Below are 12,078 nucleotides of genomic sequence, written 5' to 3'. Positions count from 1 at the left end.
GGAGACTCGAACAATGGAGCTCCGTTATTTATTTATGTCACTCGTCATCTAATGCATTTCAATTGTTATTGTTGTTAGAAGCGGAAATCGCAATCTGAAATCTGTATCCCATATTTCATTATCACCCACTGTCAATGTACTTACATTTTTGACAAAGGTTGACAAATTAAAGCTCATGGCCTGCAATGAAAGCCAACAAGCAAAAAAAAGCAGGAATCAGTCTACATTAGCCATGTTCATGTACACAATGAAAACTGCATTTGTACTTACATCAGTCTACATCTCATGCACATGCCAAACACATGTTTAAAGAAGCACTCCCATCAAAGTTTGGGAGCAGTCATCATATTATACTTACAATTGCTCATTTTGCTTTTCTACACAGCTAATTCTTCTCTTTTCTCTGATCTATGTAGAAACAGGAAGTCTCTTGTCTATACATTTATCATTCCCCTCTTCAAGTTCTGACCAAGCTGTTCCCTCCTCCCCCCTGCTAGGGATGTTTGCAGCGACTTATGACTTATACAGGGAAAATTGACCTCCTGTTTCTACATAGAGCTTAGAAGGATTCAGGTAGTCAGTTTTTAATCATGTGGTGTCATAGACCTAATGGAAAAGAGAAGAATTAGCTGGGTAGAAAGGCAAAATGAGCAATTGTAAGTACACACTGCTATATAATAGGATTACTGCAATATATAAAGAGGATAAAAATTTTGAAGGGTGGAGGAGTGCTTCTTTAAAGGTTTACAGCAGTAAATGGTGGTAATGAGTGGTAATTCAAATTTTAGAAGACAAGTCTATATAGCAGTAATGCAACTGAAAATTCTTAATTTTCATATACACCATAGGCTATGTTCACATGTCCAGTAATCACCTGTTAGAACGTATCCAGCAGCGATCCATTGACAGTAAAGTTGTGTAGACACCACTTTTTTTGTCCCACTAAAAACTGATTTAATCTGGATCAGTGTTTAACAATGAAGTCTATGGAAAATGGATCCTTTAAATATCCATCTGTTTTTTTTTCATGTCAAATAGATTCCTTTTTAATATCAGTTTCAAATGGAAAAATGGCTATTTAATGGATCAGTTTTCCTTAGACTTCAATGTTAATGAAAACAATCAAGCTAAAATCATTTTTTTTAGCCCCACAAAAAAAGCTGTCTGTACAAGCTTTTTGTCAACGGATTACTGATGGATCCATTCTAAAGGATGATTACTGGACGTGTGAACATAGCTTTAGCTCCTTTTGCATTAGAAACCCATGTGACTGCTGAGATTAATGATTGACTGCAGCAGTCACAAGGCAAAAAGGGAACATCTTCATTAGCAGTCTGCAAAACAGACTGGTGAGGGACCACTGGAGCTTCTGGACTGGATCAACAAGGATTAAAGAGGAGAGTATGGATTTATATATTTTAGAACAGGTGTACACAAACTTTTTTGAACCAAGGTCCATCTTGGAATACGGAACCAATCCCAATGGCCAAACTAAAAATGAAAGAAATATTACCTTCTGTGACATTCATGGCATATCAAAAGTACATACAATAAATGTCTAATAGGTGTAAATTCTACTTACAGGACCCTTATCTCTACCAATCAGCATTCTAGTGAATGATTAAAGTCTTGATGAGTATTCAGAATTATATTCTGCTCCTAAAGCCACATCTAAAGCTGCATCAGGTACTCTTTAAATAAGCTTCTGATTGATTTTAATGCTGTTTTATCCTGTTATTTTTTAGTATTTTCCAGTAAAATCAATAGGAAGCTTATATAGGAAGAATACTTGAAGCATTGTTTATATGCATTTTGCAGTAAAATCTACTTCTGAATCATCTTAAAAACTGTGTGACAATACCATAATGAAGAAGAGATTGTTAATGAACATGACTCTCTGCGATACAGATTATAAGCTTTGTACTTACTGTCTAATGTTTCACAACTCCCATAAACTACAGTGGAATGACCTGGAGACATGGAAGCCACATGTCTAATTCACATACTCCTTCCTGGAGCCAAATGGGTCAAGTCCCTTTTTCCTGATGTAGGAGGCATCCAGAGATATCTATAGAGGGCACCATTAGTACTTGCCAGTCCTTAGTCCTCATCTGCTGCCACTGCTCTTCTGTGTGAGGCTGCCCACATAGAGCTAACCCATCAGACAAGCATTTTGATGCCAATATGGGTGAAGGTCACATAGAATGGCATCATGCTCCACATGTGGCCCCCCTGCGCTGCAGGTTAGGCACTGCTATTTTTGAATATTTGCATCTCTTTGCTGTAGCCATTCTAATACAAAGATGATGAACGTTCATGCTACATTCGCAATTAGCGCCATTGGGGCTTACGTTTGAACTGCTACAAAATGGGATTCAGACGTATCCGCAAACAGGGTCATTGAGTATAATGATGCAGGCGGAGTCGTGATGTACCGTCATGCATCATTTTCAGCCATAGACGCCTATTGGAAGAGGGAAGCAAGACGTAGTCAACTGAATGTAGTGGCAAAACCTATGTGAACCAAGCAGTAGAGGCAGGACATAATCCACAGACATGATTACTGATGTAGAAACAGCATTAAGTTTCAAGTTTTAATACTATATGAATGAGCACCAAATTTAGGATGATCCCTTTTCCCAACCCTACTCCAAGTGAATGAAAGTCACTCCAGCATCCATTAATGATCAATCTGCATTATTATGTCATCAAAAAAACAGAAACTGCAACAACATTTTGACCCCTAGTATAAATCTGAGCCGTTGTTAAAAAATATTTATCACACTATGAGTCTATGACTATGACTATTCAAGAATAAGGACACTAAACGTGGATTAAAGTAGCTAAATTAAAGTACGCAGCCATGCCCTCTCTGTACTCCGTATCAGCTCATGAATGTCATTTCACAATTACTTTTCAGATATCATCAACATATTTCCCAGTGATGTTCCCACAAGGTCCTCACACTTGTTCTTGGGGTTCCCGTTTACACCCTCCCATACTACAGATCTTACACACAATATGACCTAGGTTCGGCATCTGCCATCTGCACTAGGAGTAAGCCCTATATCACACCATAGACCTGTGCAGTTTACATTGGGTGACTGTGCCATGTACACTTATTGCTCCATTGGCTACCTTTAGGGTATGTGCCCACGATGCAGAAATGAAGCAGAACATTTCTGCAGCGTTTCTGCATGTTCTTGGCAGTAAAAACGCTTGCAGATTTTACATGCGTTTTTGACGCGTTTTTACAGCATTTTTACATGCGGATTTGACCAGCGTTTTTCAAATGCATTGGGACCTCAAATCCGCATGCAGAAACACACAAATAATGGACATGCTGCGGCATGGGCACAGAACATGGCGATTTTCATTGGGGACCATGGGGCACGGATTACCAAGTGTTTTGCAAGCGTTTACTCTGCGGAAATTGCGCTGCAAAAACGCTTGAAAAACGGATAGTAGGCACACAGCCTTAGGATGGTTCATTTCAAAGACCCTGTTGCCTAGATATAATATCTGAGGTAAAACATAACAGAGGATAAAAAGGAATGTGACTGTAAATTTTGCAAGTACTAAGTGCATCTTGTCAATATGATAAGAAATTATGCAAAGTAAACACATGAATCCTCTCAATGGAAATCAGATAAAATGGATATTGCCAGTGATATATTATGCATTCAAATTGATTTGAAGGTGTACGTATAAGTGGCTGGGGGTGTAGAATAAGTGTCTGACATGTTATCAGTAACATTGAGCTATTGCTGCAGCAAACCTGTGCCCAATACGACAGCCAAAGATAGTGGAGACTAATCTGCTGTACAGTGAATATATAGTGGGGTCTAATTATACCAGTGTGCATATGATTGTCCTATTGTGAATCACAGCGTGATGTGAACATAGTGGAATCAATGCTTTATCCTGCAGGTTTAAGGCTACATATATTTGTTAATTTGCTATCATGACACCACACTCTTTAGCCTTTATGTTTTATATGCACAAGAACAACATATAAAGTCGGAAAAAGCAGTTTTCTCCTTAAAGCACTGTTTTTATTACAACTAGGAGAAAGTTTGGTCTGTAATACGGAACCTCGTCACAACTAGGTGACCCCTGCTAAAGTATGCATACATTTTCTTATTTCACACTGCTTTACCTGCTGAAAAACACAAGTCGATATATAGATAGTACTTAGAAGGGGGAGACATAGCTAATATCACAATAGGACCCCATTTAGATTCCCACCCCTAAATGCAGATGTAGCAAAGGTTTCCTTGGCTCTGATAACATAGCACATAAAAAGTGTATTTTGACATCTAACTTGACATTGATCAATGGTTAGTGCCACAATAAAAAGGTTGTCCACTACTTTAGCTATTCTCAGTTTCAGCAGCCGCTGGCCTGAACTGTTCAATTGTAGAGCTGCTTTGTCTTCTGATACCAGACGCAGCAAGGTACTGCATATCTGCCTCCAATTCAAATTTTATTTCTATGTTTATGTTTTTCAAGTTTCCATTTGTGGACTACGTCGGATTCAGTGGACTACGGCTGACCTGCGTGGGAACTTTTTTTTAAATGAATTGGTGAATGAGGGATAGTGTCAGGGGGGAGTGTTTATTTCATTAAAGTATTTTTATGTGTGTGGTTTTTTTTGATTACTGGGTTAGTAATGGGGGTGTCATGATAGACACCTCTCCATTACTAATCCCAGGGCTTGATGTCAGTTGTGTTTCTGGACAATTCATAGCTGACATCAACTCCAAGCCCCATAACCCTGATTGCCAATGCACATGGGCAATCGGGAAGACCCAAGGCAAAGCGCCAGAATTGGTGCATCTAATGTAATGTGCCACTTTGAAGGTGGCTGAGTGATTGCATTTTTAGACTGGGAAGGGCACAACAACCATGGACCTTCCCAGCCTGATAATATCAGCTCTCAGCTGTCTGCTTTACCTTTACTGGTTACAAAAAATGGGGTGGACCTAATGTCATTTTTTTATTTTATTTAATCATACAAAGCTGTCCAATAGGCTCCACATGGTGGAATTTTATAATATGTTGTGGTGGGGGGGGTGCAATTATATGTCTATGTCTGAATGTCTATACGTCTATCTATATTTATTATCTATTATCTATCTCTATAGCAGTCATTGCAGTCCAAAAATGCATGAAAAAAAGCTTGCAAAAACACATGCAAAAAGCGGAACCAAAAAGAGGCAAAAATGTGTTTTTCTTGTCAAGAGATGCAGTATGATGCAGAAATTCCTGAATTCAAATACTCAACGTGTGCACATAGCCTAATAGTAAAATATGACACTGACCAATACTCATAAGTGTGCTGGATCAGATTTTCTTCAGTGTTAAGTAAGTTTTTATTTCCATGCAAGAGAAAAAAATGGACATCTGTATGAAGCTTTAGGAAATCAAATTTCCCACAATAGAGATTTAACACCTTATTGTGATTTGGTACAACAACGCCAGAGACAGTATAGACAACATATGAGAAATTATCGCAAATCATGTTATGTTTTTAAAGCTGGTGGCGTCACATCTCTCTATGTGGAATATGTTGAGTCGAAAAGAAGGGTAAGGAAGGACGAGTCTTTTAAAATCTTCTGAATGGACTCTTAAGAAGCTCCTCATTTTATGTTTTTTTAATTAAAATGGATCACAAATGTAAATAGTATATATTAGACTTAAATGATTTATTGATCTTCAGGTTAAAATATTTCTGAGATGTGAACTATGATTAGAATAAATACCAATATCTGATACATAATTGCTAATAGGTGTCAGAATGTAATATACAAACTGTGATTACAGCATTAGCAAAATTATTTTAAACTAACTTAATAATAATCAGATGGTTGAAAGCAAAATTCTGTTGACATTGGATACATTTGGATTGTATATTGTACAGCTGTATTCTGGCAACGGAGCAGACCGGTTTACACTGAATTCAAATAAATTCAGAGGCAGCTGGGTGCTTACATCTTCTTCCAGCAATTCCAGCTATTTAATGCACCTGCGCACCTTCAGGAAACGTTTCAGTACCCAGCTGACTCGCTGGATAGAATACTAAGACTAATATTAACAGCATGGTGCGAGGAAAGTATTGGCAGCCAGTAGAATACCCCGTGGGTGAAAAAAAACCTAAAGGGAAATTGGACAGAAAACTATAAAAAGAGAATTCACTGAAGCAAAATAACAAAGGTAAAATGGAATTATGCTTGGAAAAGTCATTATAAATGCCCTGTAAAACAGTGGCTTATAAACCATTAGGAGGCTTTTCAAGGAGAATAAGTTTTAATTTATTTTAAAACAAACCATTAAAGATTAAACATAAGTAATGTTTCTTTGGTACATTGTAAAATGCTTTACTAAGGCTACATTACTGCTCCAGAAAGAACCTTAAAGGGAATCTGTCACCCCCATGGGACTTATCAGACCTCTAATATGGGCATACAGGTAATAGAAATGTGAATCTATACTTACGTGTATGTCCCATATTAGAGATCTGATTGCTTTGAAAATGCTTTTTATAAAATCATTTTACCTATGCTTGGCGTCCAGGGGACACCAAGAAATCCCCGCCTACTTAATTAATTTCAATATTTCCCCCCTCCCCTGCACGTCACAGGGCCTTGGAGTCCCTCTTCTCAACGCCCATGGGAGTGAAGAAGAGGAAATATTCATTTTCCTTTAGCAGCGGGAATGGAGGAGCGCTGAGCAGCAGCTCCTGCTAACCGTGCCCACTACTAAAGAGACTGCATATTCGTTTCCCTTCACGCACATGGTCTTGGCGTGGAGAGGAGTGAATATGCTGGTAGCAGCTCACAGCAGTGTCTGAGAGCGCTGCGCTTCAGATGCTGCCATGAGCTGCTGCAAACAGGATGCAGCACTGGAGCAGAGGTGAGGAAGGAAGGTGAGTATAAGTGTTTATTTTTTTAACTGTGCTGTGATGGGGCCACACATACCAGGATTAGGGGATGAGGAGGCCATGCATACCACTATTGAGGGGATGAGGAGGCCATACATACCAGGATTAGGGGATGAGAAGGCCACACATGCCAGGATTGGAGATGAAGGGGTCATGCATACCAGGATTTGGGGATGAGAAGGCCACACATACCAGGATTTGAGATGAGGGGGTCATGTATGCCAGGATTGGGGGGGTGAGTGGGCCATGCATACCAGGATTGGGGGATGAGGGGGCCATGCATACCAGGATTGGGGCATGAGGAGGCCATACATACCAGGATTGGGGGATGAGGGATCCATGCATACCAGGATTGTGGGATGAAGAGGCCATGCATACCAGGATTGGGGATGAGTGGGCAATACCAGGATGGTGAAATTTACCAATAGCTGCTTCATTTTCTATCTAGGCTTAGACTCGAGTCAATACATTTTCCCAGTTTTTTGTGGTAAAATTAGGTACCTCGGCCTATACTCGGATCGGCTTATACTCAAGTATATTCGGTAGATATATATATATATATATATAGGGTGGTCCAAAAATAGGTTGATAGAAAGTGTAATAAGGTTATACTTAACGAAATTGAAGAAAATCCAGTAATTTTAGATAACATTATGTGGAGTGATGAAGCTTCTTTCAAATTATTCAGGCCATATTAACAGACATAATTGTATTTACTGGTATAATGAGAACATGCATTTAACATTAGAGCAACAACTAAATGAGCCTGGTGTCAATGTTTGGGGTGGTATTTCAAGTTTTGGCGTTTTAGGACCAATATTTTTTGAAGGAACAATCACAGGAGATAAGTATCTCGAAATTCTAATGAATCAAGTTGTTCCCCAGTTACAGCAACAGCCTAATTCAAATGACCTTTATTTCCAACAAGATGGGGCCCCACCACATCCACATTATTCAAGAGTAGTCCGTGAGTATCTTGATGAAACATTTCCTAATAAATGGATTGGCCGAAGAGGCCCACTTGATTGGCCGGCACGTTCACCAGACTTGACCCCAATGGATTTTTTCTTTTGGGGAGTACTCAAGGACAAAGTTTAAAGTCGAAAACTAAAAAGTGTCAGTGATTTGAAAAATTACAAAAGAGATGCATTTCAAGAAATTAATACCCAAAGAGACTTGAGCAAAAAAGTTTGTTGAAGCGTAAGAGGCAGACTTCAAAGCTGTACAAATTGTAATGGAAAACAGTTTGAGCACCAGCGTTGATAAAATTTAAGAGCTTTTGTATTATTGTTCAGAATAACATTTAATTGTCAATGTTATGCTTGTGTTAGTAAATATAATTTTATATATAAATTCAAAATAAATATTATTATTTTGTGGCCACCTACTTTTGGACCACCCTGTATATATATATATATATATATATATATATATATATATATATATATATATATATATACAGTACAGACCAAAAGTTTGGACACACCCTCTCATTTACAGGTTTTTCTGTATTTTCTTGACTATGAAAATTGTACATTCACACTGAAGGCATCAAAACTACGAATTAACACATGTGGAATTATATACGTAACAAAAAAGTGTGAAACAACTGAAAATATGTCTTATATTCTTGGTTTTTCAAAGTAGCCACCTTTTGCTTTGATAACTGCTTTGCACACTCTTGGCATTCTCTTGATGAGCTTCAAGAGGTGGTCACCGGAAATGGTCTTCCAACCATCTTGAAGGAGTTCCCAGAGATGCTTAGCACTTGTTGGCCCTTTTGCCTTCACACTGCGGTTCAGCTCACCCCAAACCATCTTGACTGGGTTCAGGTCTGGTGACTGTGGAGGCCAGGTCATCTGGCGTAGCACCCCATCACTCTCCTTCTTGGTCAAATAGCCCTTAAACAGCATGGAGGGGTGTTTGGGGTCATTGTCCTGTTGAAAAATAAATGATGGTCCAACTAAACGCAAACCGGATGGAATAGCATGCCGCTGCAAGATGCGGTGGTAGCCATGCCGGTTCAGTATGCCTTCAATTTTGAATAAATCCCCAACAGTGTCACCAGCAAAGCACCCCCACACCATAACACCTCCTCCTCCATGCTTCACCGTGGGAACCAGGCATGTAGACTCCATCCGTTCACCTTCTCTGCGTCGCACAAAGACACGGTGGTTGGAACCAAAGATCTCAAATTTGGACTCATCAGACCAAAGCACAGATTTCCACTGGTCTAATGTCCATTCCTTGTGTTCTTTAGCCCAAACAAGTCTCTTCTGCTTGTTGCCTGTCCTTAGCAGTGGTTTCCTAGCAGCTATTTTACCATGAAGGCCTGCTGCACAAAGTCTCCTCTTAACAGTTGTTGAAGAGATGTGTCTGCTGCTAGAACTCTGTGTGGCATTGACCTGGTCTCTAATCTGAGCTGCTGTTAACCTGTGATTTCTGAGGCTGGTGACTCGGATAAACTTATCCTCAGAAGCAGAGGTGACTCTTGGTCTTCCTTTCCTGGGGCGGTCCTCATGTGAGCCAGTTTCTTTGTAGAACTTGATGGTTTTTGCAACTGCACTTGGGGACACTTTCAAAGTTTTCCCAATTTTTCGGACTGACTGACCTTCATATCTTAAAGTAATGATGGCCACTTGTTTTTCTTTACTTAGCTGCTTTTTTCTTGCCATAATACAAATTCTAACAGTCTATTCAGTAGGACTATCAGCTGTGTATCCACCTGACTTCTGCACAACACAACTGATGGTCCCAACCCCATTTATAAGGCAAGAAATCCTACTTATTAAACCTGACAGGGCACACCTGTGAAGTGAAAACCATTTACGGTGACTACCTCTTGAAGCTCATCAAGAGAATGCCAAGAGTGTGCAAAGCAGTCATCAAAGCAAAAGGAGGCTACTTTGAAGAACCTAGAATATAAGACATATGTCAGTTGTTTCACACTTTTTTGTTAAGTATATAATTCTACATGTGTTAACTCATAGTTTTGATGTCTTCAGTGTGAATGTAAAATTTTCATAGTCAAGAAAATACAGAAAAATCTTTAAATGAGAAGGTGTGTCCAAACTTTTGGTCTGTACTGTATATATATATATATATATTAGTATATAAAGGGAGAGAGAGAAAGAGAGAGATGGATATTTCTAATCCGTAGACCTTTTAGGCCAGGATTTTGTACTTCTTATTCTTCACTTGTGAATCAAATACTATATATTCTCTCACTCTCATAATGTTGTTCATTGCAGGGAAGTAGTATAAGTAAAAACATAAAGAATACTAACCCAAGTATGACAAGAGAACCATCTTGTCCCTGCACCCCATACATTTTGCGTGACTTTTTCAGGGAACTATCCTGCATCAACCAATCTTTTTATAGCATTGGTACTTCCTTTTAATATATGGGTGTAATACTCTGAGCAATGTTACTTGAGTGGGTATTTTTTATACATGTTTGAACTCGTGAACTGCATCACTGTGTGAACCTGTGCCTACCCCCAACGTGGCTCAGTGAGTACAAATCCATACAATTGGTGCTAGAAGCACGGGCACAGATCCCAAGCGGCAGTGTGACTGCTACAAGAAGATGTATATGTCCTGGGTGAAGTAGGCCATAAGCCAGCAAGTGTCGCCGGACAAAATGGAGGACCTGCTTAAACATCTGTTGAAGGCACAACAAGCGCAGAACCAGCAGCTGTACCAGCAGAGCCAGCAGAGCATGCAGAAGCAGCAGCAGCAGGAAACAAATAAACTTCTCATGCAGCAGATCCAACAGCAGCAAAGACAAATGTAAATCTTGGCAGAGCAGATCCATGGCAGGACGATCGCCACATCCTCAGATCCAGGTGATGGATCACACGTCAGGAAGATGGTAAGAAGAGCATTACAAAAGATGACCCCGGGTGATGACGTTGAGGCATTCCTGACGGTCTTTGAGAGGGTGGCAGAGTGGGAAAAATTGCCTCCAGAGCAGTGGGCGGAGGTACTGGCACCATATTTGACAGGCGAGCCGCAGGAGGCCTATCATGGCTTGGCCTTGCAGGACGCGAAAAAGTAGGCTAAGTTGAAAACTGAGATTTTGGCACGCATGGGAGTGACATTGACTGTCAGGGCGCAACGGGTGCACCACTGGGCCTATTGCAGTGACAAACCTCCCACGTCCCTTATGTTCGACCTCCTACACCTGGTCCAAAAGTGGTTGCAACCTGAATCTTCCTCCCCAGCACAGATGGTGGAGAAGGTCGTTATAGACAGGTTTATATACTCTCTCCCGAAGCCGGTGAAATACGGGGTTGCCCAGGGAGATCCCCATAATGCCGATGACTTGGTGGGGATGGTGGAAAGATACCAGGCGGTTGAGAGTCCATTGAGGAAACAAGGGGTCATAGCCTCTCAATACTGGAGTTCCCAAAAGGCGGCGGACACCCAAAAGAAGGGAGCTAGCGCCACACCTTGGGGGCATCCTAGAGTTCAGGAGGGGTCTGAGTTGCTGCCCAAGATCCCACCCCATAATCTAGTGTGTTGGAGATGTCATACCTCTGGCCATATTGAAGCCCGGTGTCCCATAAACTCTGAGCCAATGGACTGCAACAAGGGCCGCTGTTGCTCTTATCTTGCCTACCCCGCCTGCAGCGTGGTTCCTCAACATGGCGAGGGCCCTCAGGCATGCTCAGTGTCAGTAAACGGGGCACAAGTCTCTGGACTATTGGACTCAGGAAGTTTGTTGACCCTGATAAGGGCCACACTCCCTCATTGACTGGTTCCTGGGAAGGTGGTGGGTGTCTGGTGTATCCATGGGGACGATAAGAACTATCCTGTGGCCCAGGTGGATGTACACACTGACTGTGGCACCACATCTCATGAAGTGGCGGTTGTTAAGGACCTATTGCATCCCATAATAATTGGACATGACTTTGCATTATTCTGGCAAAATGTGGGGGAAAGAAGGGACACCTAGTTGCTCGGACGACAGCCAGATCGCCCCTAAGGAAACTTACCCATAGAACATGGTAGATGAGTTTCCCATGTGTGTGCTTGTGGGCGATGAGGATGAGGCAACATCCCCTGAGGCAAATATGCCTGAGCTGGAGGTGTCCGAGGGAAACTTTGGAACTGCCCAACTCAGGGATTTA

The 12,078-nt window shown here is 40.8% G+C and overlaps 1 protein-coding gene across 6 annotated transcripts in view; it reads right to left on the bottom strand.

The window, feature by feature from the left end:
- PCDH17 (protocadherin 17) overlaps positions 1-12,078 on the bottom strand; it is a 258,864-nt gene that overhangs the window by 36,205 nt on the left and 210,581 nt on the right. Inside the window, exon 5 of one of the 6 annotated variants that reach the window (XM_073663942.1) lies at positions 145-180. The exons of the other annotated variants lie outside the window; for them this stretch is intronic. Coding sequence (XP_073520043.1) covers positions 167-180 — 14 coding nt within the window. The 3' untranslated portion in view covers positions 145-166. The remainder of the gene's footprint in view (positions 1-144; positions 181-12,078) is intronic. 6 annotated transcript variants of the gene reach the window in all.

The sequence above is a fragment of the Phyllobates terribilis genome, unplaced genomic scaffold (assembly GCF_046119375.1).
Source record: "Phyllobates terribilis strain yellow unplaced genomic scaffold, ASM4611937v1 Scaffold_2__4_contigs__length_985480577, whole genome shotgun sequence".
Taxonomy (NCBI): Eukaryota; Metazoa; Chordata; class Amphibia; order Anura; family Dendrobatidae; genus Phyllobates; species Phyllobates terribilis.
Note: the sequence above shows the minus strand (reverse complement) of the source record. Positions and strands in the feature narration are given on the sequence as shown.